Source organism: Erithacus rubecula, assembly GCF_903797595.1.
Source record: "Erithacus rubecula genome assembly, contig: SUPER_Z_unloc_2, whole genome shotgun sequence".
Taxonomy (NCBI): domain Eukaryota; kingdom Metazoa; phylum Chordata; class Aves; order Passeriformes; family Muscicapidae; genus Erithacus; species Erithacus rubecula.
The window spans coordinates 5,526,459-5,541,142 of NW_027635860.1; the positions used below are offsets into that span (position 1 = coordinate 5,526,459).

Here is a 14,684-nt window from a genome sequence, read left to right on the forward strand (position 1 = left end):
CTTTAACTATGGCATTTACATCTTGATCTTGATCTTTCACATCAAGATGTAACTTAAAAAAATTAAAAGTAAAAAAAAATTAAAGGTTCTTGAATGGATAAAAAAGAGACTAGAATATTGGAAAACATAGCAACTTCTGGTAGTGTATTTGTTTATGAATAAGAAATTAACTTCAGCATTTACCCCAGATAAAACTGGTACCTATCACCAGCTTCAGGTATAAATAATTGCAGCAACTTTGCTCCAGTGATGATCAGCATTTCCTCAGTCTTCATATTAACCCACTGCTTTGCAAGACTCATCTTTGGTAACTGAAGGCACTTTCTGTCTTCAAATAAAGTCAGGGTCATGAACATACTGTTATCATATATAATTACTGAATAGACTCACTTCCAAGCCCATTTATTTTAATTTTTCTCCTCTGTTTTCAGCTGTTATGTCCACTGGGCACTTTAACATCCTCGAGTAGGGAGCCATTTTCAAAGAGACTTTTGCACTAACAAACAGGAAATGCAACCAATTTCTATTACAGTTTTAAGTATTTCATAGATAACAATTAACAAGATACAAGTACAGAATACATAAAACAAAACAGATTTTATTATTTAGGCAGAAGCTGAACCACCCTGGAATGTTTTTGGAATCCACTCAATAAAGGTCTGTCTTGCAGGGGCACAGCATGCTGTGCTGGGAGACTACCCAGCTGGTTTTGGGCCCAAATGTGGGGATTTCTTTACCCAGGGGCTGCAAGGAAGAATTCAACAGCTGTGCTGTGTAGTCACAGATGTTTCTAGCTGGCTCTGCAACCACTGTGCACCCCATGTCCCTCACCAAAATTTCAACCAACCACATGGTGCCTCTCCAGACATTTTTTAAAAATGTGGCCTCTGCCAGGAAAGGATGAACAGAGAAGACATATAATGGGGATATTGCTGATGGCATGGATGGAGATGTGCTCTTCAGAGGTTCTCCATACACAGAGAAGGTGCTCTGAAGGGACTGCAGCCCACAGTGAGGATGCCCTGAAGGCACTCTGGTCCACTAGTGACACACAGTAGAGTAGGGACACCCCTGAAGAGCTACAGACCTTATACATACCAGTAGCAAGACATCTCCAAAGGGGCTATGACTCACAGAGAACGTATACCAGGGCAGAAACTTCCAAAGAGATAATTACCCATGCATAAACCACGCTGGGGCAGAGGAAAACAAGAAGACTGGCAGAGAGAAAACATTAGGTGTAAAATCCCAACTCCAGCTCCTCAGATTGTGACTGTTTTGCTTACCAGTGGTCCCTGAATGGAATCCTACCACCTCAAGATAATCTTACAAGAGATCATGTGAGAGGTACATGGAAGGTCAATCGCCCCAGCTCCTTCTGCTCACTCAGAGGTAACTGGTTTGTTTTAGGCCTAGAATTAGGACTTTCACAAATAGTTGTTTCCTCCAAGTGCTACTATATACTCCAATCTTCTGAAAGACTATTAAATCTGAAAGTTTATTATGTGTAAGTCACATGAAATATAAGTTGCATGATTTCTTCTTTTTCAGATAACAACTGTCAAATAGCACCTGTTTCTAAGTTAGATAGCAGCCATTAACAATAATGACTTCATAGGTAGTATTCTTACCTTTAAGGTGTAGTATTAAATAATATGCCAGCATGGTGTCAGGCTGAATTATTGGTTTCAGCTTCACTGTCTTTTAGAAGCAGTATTAAACTTATATCTGAAGTATTTATGGTCCTCAGAGAACTCTGCTGCACTGTGAACAAGGTTTTCCCTGGAGTTCTGACTAAATCACATTTTTGCAATTGCATTCTGTCAAACTAAATTTTCCACTGCATTTTTATTTAAATACTACAGTCCTTTGCCTCTAGTCTTCAACTGCTGTGCTGTAGTCATGCACACTTTTAGAAACCCACATGTCAAGAAGTGCTCGACAAGGTCACGCCACAGCTTCAATGAGAAAAGAGCTTTTATTTCGCTCAGACTTGAGGAGAGTGGTACAACTACATTTCCTCCTAGAAGTGCAAATCATGCACTGTTAATTTGAAGTGGGACAGGCTAGACATTGCAGCATTTACAGAAAGCATTAAGAAGCAGTAGCCAGTGGTAACTTCAGTATTGCCAGTTTTAAGTAAAGGTTGCATTTGAAGCAGAATCTTTTCAAAGGTGATTCTGCAAAGGTCATACTGGTGATTCTTTCTAAGCAGAATTTGGACTTTTACATTCGTGGTCATTATTTTCAAGCTTCTGTTTGTTACAGAAGCAGAATCAGCCACTGTCTAGTGAAAGCTTGTGATTCCAGGTTGACATGTTGCTGAAGAGAACTAGTTACAGAGACTTCTGCACTCCTGACACACTGTTTTCCCATCCCCTCCATCTTTACAAGCCTTCCAGTGCAAGTGTTGTGGCATGCTATGCTTAAAAGCAAACCAAAAGTTGTGACTCCACAAGTGCCTCAAAAATGTGCAGAAGCAGATAGTGCATCCAGGCAAATGGAATTTTCATACCCACAGCAGATAGCTCTTCCACTTTATCTGTGACATCTCTTTCTAAGAACTTAAGAAAGGCATAAAATCTTTCTTGGATTACATAAATTTTTCACATTTGTGTGGAAAACTGCAGACATACTGTATCATCCTCTTTGTGTAAAGACTGGTCCATCCAGCATACAGCAAGCCAGCTGTTGACTCCCTGCTCTTAATGCTCTTTTTCTCTGGAACTGGAATCCAGTAAATAATTTGCTCTTGAAGATTGTCATCAGTTTCCTTTCAAAAAAGCAGAATTCTTAGGTAAATTTCAAATTAGATAAAAATTATCTAAGTGACATCAGAGGTAGCAACAGAGATACTTCAAGATATTTTTATCACTTGAAATTCCCAAACAATCCTATGAGTATGTCCCACTGTAGACTTCTCACAGCTTGTCCACAATATGAATTATAGGTATTCTGAGCATCTCATGTTTTTACATGTCTTTTCCTAGAGAATTATTCCTTATTCTGATTTAGTCTCATTATTTGAAAGTTATTTCAGATAAGCAGAGTTCAAATAACCACAATCACAAGTGGAGTTATTCTGCAATATCTACAGAAATTAAATTTACTTCTATTTTAGTCAGAATTAACTTTCAAGTGTGAACAATCTCCTTATGACATTGTCAAAAACAGAGGCTGAATTACAATGACTTGTTTAGAATACAGCTACACAGATACACAAGGAAAAATAACTAAAAAGTATGGCTTTCAATAGTACTTTATCAAAGATTTTATGCAAAAGTCACTGCCACAAGACACACAGGATAGGCCATAGAAGCAGCATTCCAAAGCAGATACACATATGTGAAAAATGTATATACTTGTATTTTCAAGTGGACCATACTTCCTGAAGTCATTTTTTAGAGTAAGATAAGTATGTCCATAGACTAAGATAATCAAAATTTATTTTAAAAATTTGTTTAGATAAATAAATAAATGCATACAAACAGTCTCTGCCTGGACTTGCCTGCTTTAGCAGTCCACAAAGCAGTAGGAAGGAATAAAAACTCTTCAATTCTGATTAATTCTTTTCAGTTGTACGGGCTTTTCATTTAAGAACAGCAACACAGCAATTACTACTCAGAAAGAGACACACAAATTACATTAGCAAGACGAGATTCCTGCTGGTACAGCAATCCAGATGCAGTTGTGTTGATCCCATTTGTACTGTAAGTCAGATATTTTCTCTCCTCTGATATTTTCAAACAACAAATATTACTTCTTTAAAGGATTTCCCTTTGTAGAATTAATGATAGCAGCAACATAGAAACACATATGTTTTGAAGACAGATTATTATGACACCTAGCTAATTTATTTGTATGATCAAACTGATACTGAAATCACTGGGGCCCTATGTCAAGACATTGGAACTCGTGGAAGGCCCTCAGCTTGAATGCTAAAGTGCCTAATGAGAATTTTTAAACAGGGGCTGTTGATCATTCTCTGGAGAGAGCACAAGTCAATTCAGCTTGAAGAAAAACCTGACTCATGTACTGTGCAGAAATGGCAGTAGCTGCATTTAACAAATGATTGATGCATAAAAACATCAGCATCAAGAAAACCAAGTTAAAATTGTTGCAAATATTTTATAGAGGAACAATGAGGAAAAATTAAAAAAAAAATAGAGCTCAGTGGGAATTTTCATTCCTTTCCCATTGTTTTCTTCTTTTTGTTTTTCTTTTTTTTTTTTTTTTGGACAGATTTTGGTTTTGTGCACTTTATTCCTCAGCTTTTACATGTGAAATCATAGGTAGCAGACAGAGCATGAAAGATGATGGTGTAATGAAACAACAGTACATAAATCTGAATTAATTTCAATGGCCTTTCACCAATATGCAAAGAAAGATAACACCTGTTTTACGTTTACAGACATTTAAGTTAAAGAATTTGTGGTTTAGCTGATATGCTAATATATGTTAATTTATGGCTGTTTCCAACTAAAGTATTTTCAGTGTATCTATATTCGCCCTTTTATTCTGATCTTCACTTTAACTGCTAGTTTTGTGCATAAATGAATGACTGTGTTAGAAATATACTAAAAAGATAATTGAAAATAGCAATTGAAAAATAGGGAAAGAGTAAATATCTTCATTAAGAAGGAAAAATCTGGAGCGGATTGACATCTTTGTTGAAGTAAGTAAAATAATTATGGTGCAAACAACAGAAGGAAAAACAGCTCTCTTTTTTAAACACAGAAGATACAGAAGGGGCCATATATTTGAGCATTAAGCCAATGATCATCTCTCAAAGCACCAAGTGCAGAATTCACGCCAGCATCCACATGAACTCCAGATCGAAAAGGCTTCCAGGCCCTCTACCTCTGCTCTGGCAGGAATTTTACTGGCTCTAGTAGACGCTTTCATTGTTAACAAACCAAACACATTATTTCCACTGGAGAGGGTTTTAAAGGCCCTCCTAGGAGAGCCAGCTGGAAAGCTGTAATGGCTAAAGCTTTTGATGAAGGGCTCACAAGGCCCTTAGCTTCAAACTCCTTTTCTTATTTAAATAATTTCTTAAGGAAGTACCCACTAAATGAAAACTGAGGCTTACTTCATCAGAGTTTTGCACATGCATGTTCTCAGTCAGTCAATATTAAGGGAGGCAACATTTTTTAGCCATTTTGAAAGGCAGGAGAGTGGACATGGGCCATGGATTTGTAGATACAAGAAGTCAGGCAAGCTTGTGAAAAAATCGAATCTACCTCTTTATGAGAACTGGCCTGGGTTTCTAATTGATCCCTCTAGCAAAGAGGCTCAAGAGACATGTCTGATGCTACTCTTAATTATATACCAAGAAATAAATGAGATCTGTTTCAAGTGTGTGCTATAATCAGCACAAGCTATTAGCCTCCAGCAAAAATATTATACCATCCACTGGTCTCAAGAAGGGAATTCCTAACTAAATATCTAGCTAAACATCAATGTTGTCATAAATAAAAGAGACATTTAAACTGATTCTACTGCTAGGTTTGCATTCAGCTCTCTATGAGCATAGAAAATAGAAATAGTAGCTGGGAACTATAACCTTCTCACAATGCACATAAGCAAAAAAATGAAAGGGGTGGATGGGAGGGGGAAGAAGAGGAGAAGTTAAAAAAGGAACAGTATCTGAAGTTTTCAAGAAAGATTAGTTTACCTTGCAAAATATCAGTCTTAAGTAAGGCTTAATTTCCCCTGAATACTCCATTAAATCACCTCTACTTTTTTTCACGTTCTTTATTTTTTAATCCTCTCATCTGCTTTACTCTAATAATAATTAGCTTACTTTCTAAGAGCCTTATTGCTAACAAGATAAAAGACAATTCTGTTTGGCCTGTCTGGATTCACTTTTTGACCATGTCTCATCTATTTAAGCAATATTTTGCTACCTCTTAGATCTTTTAGAAATGATTCAAACCAGTGGCACTTAGAGTAAATAAACAATGTCTTCACATATAATTTACTGTTCTTGACACATAGATAGTCATCTCTATTTCTCATTTGCAGCACAGAGAGTAGGTAGCTGCAAAACAGAAATAGATCAAATTCAGAGTGTTCTTACGAAATGCATTAAAAGTTCTCTCTGTGCCTTGAGGCTCTATTAAATAAAATGTGCATATTTTACTTAATACTGTTATTTTGTTGTGTAGTAAAGTTTGCACTGCTGCTCCCTGTGTAGGGTTTGCTTTACAAAACTAAATATATCAGATATAACAGGAAAAATATTTTCTCTCCATATGTCATTAAAATCCCTGAACTATTTGAGCAAATTTAAAATTACATTTCTATTATCTGTGTTGCAAGACAACAGTTAGTCAATATGAAACAGACACTGATACTCTGATACTGCAGCCAGACTTACAAAGCCCTTTAGTCTAGTAAATAATCCTGAACTTTTAAAGGGAGCCTAAAAAGGAAAATTTGGACAAGCTTTAAACAATAATAACTCCCCCTTCAGGGGAAAAAAAAAACAAAAAACAACCCTAGAGAACAACCTCCCCTAGAGAAACAAAAACAGAGAAACACAAACCAAACCAAACAAAAAAAAACCCCATACACACAAAACCAACAAACAAAAAACAAATCACAAAACAGAGAACAGGAACTAAAACTAATGAGAACTAACATCAGGATGAGAACACACAGCAGGTAGCAAATGGGAGATGAACTCAACAGTTCCAAAATTACCTTCAAGGTGCAAATTACTGTCCTTGCTGGTCAGAAGAATCACTCATGATGCTATTCAAGCATATCCCCAGGATATCATGACACTAAGGGAACAATGAAAGCCAGACATAAAGGAAAAAGCCTCTTATCAAAGAATCATAAAATAAAGTTTGAGTTGGAAGGGACCTTAAAGATCCTCCACAGGTGAGGAACCTTCCCCTGCACCAATCTCTATTCAGCCTGGCCTTGAACACTATCAGGGATAGGGAGTCCACAACTTTTCTGGGATACCTCTCTCTCACTACCCTCATAGAGAAGAATACATCTTATCTACAGGATAGCACACATTTTTACTCCTTTGTAAGTACAACAACAGTTTAAAAACAACTGATTCGTAGCTGTGTTTAGAATGATGTTTTTCCTGGGAATTGTAAACACTAATTTATTTTTGCTGATAGGTAATAACCTTGTTATCTCTAGCTAAACAATGTTAGATTAACAAGAACAAATATCCTTGTGTAAAATAAACAGTACATTGTGTAGTAAATTGATAATAACGTGTTTCTTTACAAATAAATACCACATACTTCAGGCAGTGCATTTATGGTATTGATACAGGCCACACCTCTCTTGTTAAATATTTTGTTCAGCCGCAGTATATAAAGGAATTAATGTTGCATAATTACAGCTGGTATTTTGTTTCACTAGTCAACACAGAACAAATAAATTAACCGCCATCTTTGCATAATTATTGTTTTCCCTCTTGAAATGGTAGGAATTTTAATTTCTTATCCACAGCAAAAAGTACCCCAACCCTTGATTAATTAAATATTAGCTAAGTTTTTCTCTACAACTGTAAATTGCACTTCAATGAAGAGAGTGACTTGAATTCTGAATCAAAATTAATAATGTAAATGCATTGATTGATTCTCCTTAGAACAATGAAAAATACATCACTCTGAAAAACATGTTTTTTTAAGTTCTCCACATTTTATATTTGTGAGCTATAAGAAAAGTGGGGAAGGAAAAGAAAAGGAAATTTCCCTATTCACAGCATACATTGAAGAATTATGTGGTTTTGGTAGACTGCACACTTTGACAGTTAGTACTACCCAGAGTATCTGAAGACATGGATTCTTTCTTCCCACCTAAGTGAAACTTATGTCTGCACTTCTGTTAAGCATGAAGGCTTTAAGCTTCAGCTTTCAAAATGTGACTGCTAATTTTGAGTGTTTCCTTTTTCAGAGAACATGTCAGAGTACAACTATCTTCACTTCTTTCTCTATAAAAGTGGGGTTGATAGCATTTTGTATTTGTATTCTCACAACACTTAATATTCTCTACCAAAAGTTAGAAATATGATGTTTGAGGGGCTTTAGAGAATGGTTTAGCAAATGTGGTTTAGCTCAGAAGAAAGTTGCTGTTCCTCACTTGTATGCTGCTGAAACCAGTTGTCAAGGATGTGCTCCTTCAGCTAGTTTAAGAAGGCCTAAATTACATAAATAAAGCAAAGTCTGCAGGAAGTCATTATCAGCCTAGTATAAATGATTGCCACCTCTCCCAGACAGGTAGAGTGCCTCTCTTGGGCTCTTCAGGAGATTTCATTTCAAATCAAGAAAGAACAAGATGCATAAGGTCAGCTACACGCAGACTGCCCCGGAGCAATGCCCTCTGAGTTTGTGACACCACAAAGTCAGTTCTTGTCACCAGCAATCTCATCCAATGTGTGCTCCCATCCAGAGGCTGCAGCAGCAGATCCCCTACAGTGATATGACTGCCTCTTCTGATTTCCAGCTGCAGTGGCAAAGGCCCTGGTTTAAGCTCTGCTGATGACTGAGTCCTGAGCTGTGCCCCTGAGTCCTGCCCAATGTTTCCCGGTTTAACTGCAGGGATAACACAACGAGGTTACGGCCTGTCCACTTCAGCTTCGAGATGAATTCCAAAGCCTGTCAAAAGCTGTAGGTGCTCTGCTTTGCTGTGCCTTGCAGCAGTCAAGGGTAGGCAGCACGCTCCCGTCAGTGCTGCTGAGGGAGCTGCTGGGTGCTGCTGCACAGCGCACAGCTTGGTTTGTGAACTGCAGTGCAAGAAATGTGCTGGAAATGTTCACAGGTAAGTGAACAAGGAAGCCTGATGACAACGACAGTGGGGAATACTGCCCATATTCCTTCAGGATCATAGAATCACTTATGTTGGAAAAGACCTTTAAAATCATTGGGTCCAACTGCATCCAGGAGAATTATAAGCTTCATCATTTTCTGAAGTCCTGTACTAATCTTTACTAATTTGAATTCGTCACCTTTTAAATCAAAATCTTGGTAAGGACATACTGAACTGCAATACTTAACCTGTTCTGTATGCTCACCCTGGTAATATAAAAACAAGAGGCTTAACCAAAAGCACAGGAGATGCAAATTTGAATCACGTTAACATATAGACCCTGGGATAGTCTGCCAAGAGAAACTTTGGAATTAATATAATCAGAGAGTTTCACAAAGCAGAATAACTTATGGAGATTCCCGCAGTCCTATTGTCTCTGATACTTCATTTTCCTCAGCCCACTAAGAAAAGTACCCTCATCCTTGTAAGCTTTCAGCTAACACAACAATCCAAAAGACTACAATACTCTTCAACCACCTAGTGTTTTCCTTATATTAAGAACAGTTGACTCATCTCTGCATACACTCGAGCACTTCTGCTATTCAGCTGTCAAGACACGGTCAAACTCTGCTTTTGCGCGAACAGGGACACCGAGTTTGGCGTGGCTTTTGTCTGACACAGCAGCTCGACAGCTCCTCCAGAACAGTTTTCTGTCTCGCTTACGGCCCTCTGCAGGGCAAGAAGAACGCCGACCTCGAGGCCGTGCGCCCGCGCTGCTCCTGCTTGCACACCATTCCTGGGAAGCTCCGGGCGGCTCTGCCCTGCTCCGCGGGCGCCAGCTGCACCCCGGCTCTGGCAGACGGCCGCAGGCGGCCCGCTCTCCCCACCGACCCCGCCAGCTCCTCCGGGCCAGGGCGCGGCTGCCCGGTCGCTCCTCCGGCGGGAAGGCGCCGCTCCCTCGCCGTGGCACGAGGCCCCGCGCCTTTCCGCCGCCGCTCCGCCTCTGCCTTGCGCGCTGCCATGGCCGGGCCGCCGGTCACGCAGCAGGTCGGGCGGGCGCGGGGCAGTGGGCTGCGGCCAGAGCCGGAGCAGGAGCAGCTGCGGGAGGCCGCCCGCTGCCTGCTGCTGGACGCGGACGGGAGGAGCGTGCCCTTCCCGGCGCTGTACGCGGAGCAGAAAGCCATCGTGCTGTTCGTGCGGGTGAGGAGGGGCCGCCGCGGGGCCCTGCCCGGCTCCGGCGGGGCTGGGAGGGCCGAGGGGCTCCGCTCGGGCCGGGCCGGAGCGGAGGAAAGCACAAAGGAGAGCGCTACTGCTCCTGAGACCCCTGCTCTCGGGTAAAGTGAACACTGTTTACCAGAAAGGAAATACTCCTTCAGCCGGGTGTTCAGGGAAACAAGTATCGTGTTCCTTGATTTCCCAGCTGTCAAGCCAGCTAAAATATCTAGAGATAAAAATATTTGCGAGGCTGCAGGCCCAGTGTCCTTGTCCGGGCTTGGATTAAACCAGTATCCTAACCCAAATGTCGTGGCTGGAATCTTTCCCATTCCTTGTTTCTGATCACATCCAAAATGGTGTGTGCCCAGTCTGCTGCTTCACAGCTATGCAATTATATCTGATACATTCAATTGGGTATGTTGCAGAATTTTTTGTGTTACACCTGTAAGGAGTATGTAGAAGACCTGGCAAAAGTCCCCAAGGCATTTTTACAAGTAAGTACTCTGCCCTTAATGTGTTTGTGGCTGCAATCAAGCAGATCTGTTATGTCCATCTACAGGCTTACATAAGACTTCTAGGAATAAAAAATAAAAAAATAAAATTAAAAAAAAAGGCTCAGAAGAAGGGCTTTCACTGCTTGCTACAATAGCAATAATGAATCTGTCTAGGAGACACAAGAAAGGATTTATGGCACTAAATGCTCTGTTGCAACATCATTATTTCTCCCTGCCCTATTAGCTTGGTGCTCTTTTTACTGTTGTGTTCAGAACAGTTAGACAACATCTGACAGGCATTTCTTTCAGTATTAGTGACCAGGACAGCTGTCTTCTGACTACTAACTACTGCCCTTTCCATTATGCTAGGGCTGACTGATAGTTGTGCACAAAACAAGATCAGAAAATTGATCTGGATTAAAAATAGTATCTTTTTCTATGTTGATTTGTTAGCTGCATTAGTAGTGTGTCCTGCTCTCCAGGGCAGCTGCACAAATAGGAACTATAGTGATGGAAAAGAGTGGGCAGGGGTTGCTATTGACATATATTTTTTGGGTAGTAGGAGACACTAGAGAAGACAATGATCTCCTGCTAAATATGGAAGGTCAACCTGTCCCTTCTAGACTGCTGATTGAAATTCTGTCATACTTTATTCCCAACAGCAACACAGCCAATGACAGAGACTCAGGTCATTGCTGACAGCAAATCCATCTAAGTCCATCTGAGATGGACTAGGAATTTGAGGACAAAAAGGGACAATCTCTTTGTCAGCTTCCCTTCTCAGGACAGTTATTTCTAAACTGTTTGATCAGTGTTACTCAAAAGGAGATTTTCTTAATTTGGCTCCTCAAATAAATGTATACAGAAAGTCAAAAATTTCCACTTAGTGCTTTTCTTAGTGCAAGTATTCTAGTTTTAGGAAGGCTTCTTTTCATAACAAGCAAAATGATTTTAGATAGGAAATTATTCTATATGGGAAAGGCAAATATATAATAAAACAACCTTGTATTTATTAAATGTTTTTACTGATATCTAAAGGAATTTCACTTTTGTGCTCCATTTTAGACTCAGGCCTAAGGTTGCACCTGCAAAAAACAGTGCATGTGAATGCAAGTTACATCTATCAGTGGGCCCATATATGTAAATTACACATGTTCAGCCACCTTCATTTGTGTGCCACTTCTTTAGATATAGGTGCAGCTGAGTGGAAACTTTGAGTTTCCAAAATCATAACATGCTGCAATCAGTCGAAAAGACAATCCTACCTACCAATGCTACCGGAAACTCAAAGTTTACACAACTATAATTATAAAATTATCTTTAAAAATAATTTTTCACTTAATAAATTAATGTAGCTGCTAACTGTGGGTGATACACAAGTGCAGTCTCCACTCATGCAAGTTATGTTAACTTCAAATAATTTTCAGTCAGTGCACTGCCACCACTAACTCAGGACATCAGATTCTGTTAATGCTTTGAAGTCAAGTAGGAACACCCAGTTCCTCTTTACAGCTTCAATACCCATGTTCTGTTCTAGGAATCAAATGTGAGGCTTATAGTTATTGGGCAGTCATCATATCATCACATCAAGGTAAATAAAGTAGCCATTAATTACAATGTATCCTTTATTATGTCTTAATGGTCTGTATTGAGGGATTTAGTTTGCATGAAAAGGTGATCTTTTGCAACAACAATAAAACAGGATAGTATTAATGAAGCAGTTCTAACAGTAATACATGACTAAAGCAAATAATTAAAACTAGCTGTTTAAAAATCACCAGGGGTTGCTAAGGTTGTATCTTTTCTTGATTTTACTGGAAGCTTTGTTTTATAGAAACTTTGAGGCTAAAAAGTTTCCACTTTAACATAACTAACAAATACACAGTTTTCAAATAAAAGGGGGGAGCATGGAGCTGGCAGGTTATCAGTATTTTTGCTGCTGTCAGTAGACTCTAACTAGTTACTGCCTTAACCTTGCAAATATTACATTATTTTTGTGTGTCTGTCTGTCTGTGTGTATATATATTTATATACTTATATATGTATATGTATATCTGCCTATATTTTGCAGCCCTTTTGCAGTTTAACTGGATATACACATGAAATGTATGTAGATCCACAAAGAGAAATTTATAAAATACTTGGCATGAATAGAGGTGAAGGTAATAAAGTATCAGGTAAGAATAATTTTCTCACCTTATTTAGACTTTCACAAACAAAACAAAAAAGCTCTTATAAAGTAGTATGATCGCAATGTAAAGAGAAAGTGAGTTGCCCACCAGCCTGTCTCTCATGGGCTATATTTTGTGAAAACTCTGGTAATCAGGAATCTGTAAACCATTCATAGCAGCTGTTCATTGTTGTTGTTTTTATATACTTTCGTATTTCTAGATAACAAGTGTTTTGTGATTTTGCTTAGTTCGCAGCCCTCATGTGAAATCAAACGCACTTCTGGGAAGCATTAGGAGTATATGGAGAGCAATGACTGGCCCAGCTTTTGATTTTCAAGGAGACCCTGCTCAGCAGGGAGGAGCTTTGATTATAGGCCCAGGTGAGCTGTTTTGTTTTGTGTGAAAGTTACAACTGTCTCCTTCAGCTGTTAGCTGCCATTTCACCTGCTGTCCCTGTGGGTCCCAAGGAGACAGTGTAGTGAACTGTGTGATTTCTGTCACATGAAGAAATCTGCAAACTATCATTGTGTAGTCCCATCTCCCGCAGAGGTGGCATAAAGCTGATCACAGTCCTGCAGGAGTTGATTGTAGTGCTGATGAAACAACTGCCTCAAAGTTTGGAGGGTTTTCTTGACATCGTGCTATTTGCCTACATTCTGCTTTCACGTTTGATTTGAGGCATTTAGTATGGTTTTAGCAGAGGGGTAGAGCTTGAAGGGGGAATTGCAACGTGACAGTTATCACATGATTAGGAAACATCATGCTATGGCAGATTTAAACTAGTTAGGTTCCTCAATGTTCCTTGCTTCTTCAACATAATTAAAAAACCTTTTGCCATTGTTTAAAATACAGTATATTGTGCAGAACTAGTACCTATTTGTACAATAACTGGTAGGTAGTCAGAATGCTGTTTTGATTCACTTACATCTTTGAATAAATAAATATGTTATTCAATAATTTACATGTTATTCTCATTCCAGGCAATGAAGTTCATTTTTTGCATCTTGATAAAAACAGGCTGGATCATGTTCCCATTAATACAGTTTTGCAGCTGGCAGGAGTTAAAACAGTGAATTTCTCAAACAAACCCCAGATTATTGACATATGACAGTGATGTAATACATCTTTTTTTTTTTTTTTAATTTGTGCTCTACAAGAACAGTTCTCCAGTGAATTCCAATAAGCATTGGTTCTGTTTTGTCTTTGTGGGACATCTGAAACCTTATGGAGAAAATCAGAGCATAGAAACTACCTGACACTAGAGATGGATATAAAACTGTTATTTCCACTGAATACAAGTTAATAAAAACTGAAACACAACTGAGACTGATTGAAAAAAAATCCTGGAGCTTATTATTATCTCATAAAAAAATTTTGCTTATATATTTTAAAAATCATTGTTCAATGCACACTAAAGAAATCAGATGTTGCTCAGGAAGAACTTGGATTCTTGCCTTCAGCAGACCAATGCTGCCTTTCAATCCAAGACTTCCTAGCACTGTTTTAAAGCTTCCAGCAGTATAAAAATTTTGTATTGAAATACACCTTGAAAAGTCAATATTTTAAACACCTGGACTTAAGCTTATGCCTACTCTTGTATCTGGCACTGGCAGAAATTATGAAATTTATTTCACAATTTCAAATAAATATTTTAAATATATCATCCTGTATTGTCTGCAGTTATTTTGTGTGATAAAAAACATGGGTCTGTAATACCAGAGAGAGGTCTGTCTTAAATTTGTATCTGATCAGATTATTGGTTTTGGAGTAAGACAAATTCTTTGTATTCCTGTGAAAATTTGCAGCAGAATGTTCTTCTTTGTATGTATGTATTTTGTCTCAGAGCAAGAGGTCTCTGAATAAATTTTTCTTAGTTATTTCTGTCTTAGACAACTGAATTAAGCATAAGAGCATTCTGGTTTGCAGTTCTGACGTATTTCATATTATCCATTTATCTACAAATGTTTATGTTCAACATCTATTGCTTTCATTAAAGTAGACATGCCCTCTTTCATCCAGG

At 38.7% G+C, this 14,684-nt stretch overlaps 1 protein-coding gene across 1 annotated transcript; it reads left to right on the plus strand.

Annotated features, from left to right (window-relative positions):
• Positions 1 to 9,738: 9,738 nt before the first annotated feature.
• Positions 9,739 to 13,796, plus strand: PRXL2C (peroxiredoxin like 2C). The gene is made up of 6 exons (XM_079330975.1): positions 9,739 to 9,984; positions 10,425 to 10,493; positions 12,031 to 12,084; positions 12,565 to 12,670; positions 12,913 to 13,044; positions 13,645 to 13,796. Exons 1-6 carry the CDS (start codon positions 9,805 to 9,807, stop codon positions 13,770 to 13,772), a joined length of 669 nt encoding a protein of 222 aa, XP_079187101.1. The 5' UTR covers positions 9,739 to 9,804; the 3' UTR covers positions 13,773 to 13,796.
• The last annotated feature ends 888 nt before the right edge of the window (positions 13,797 to 14,684 follow it).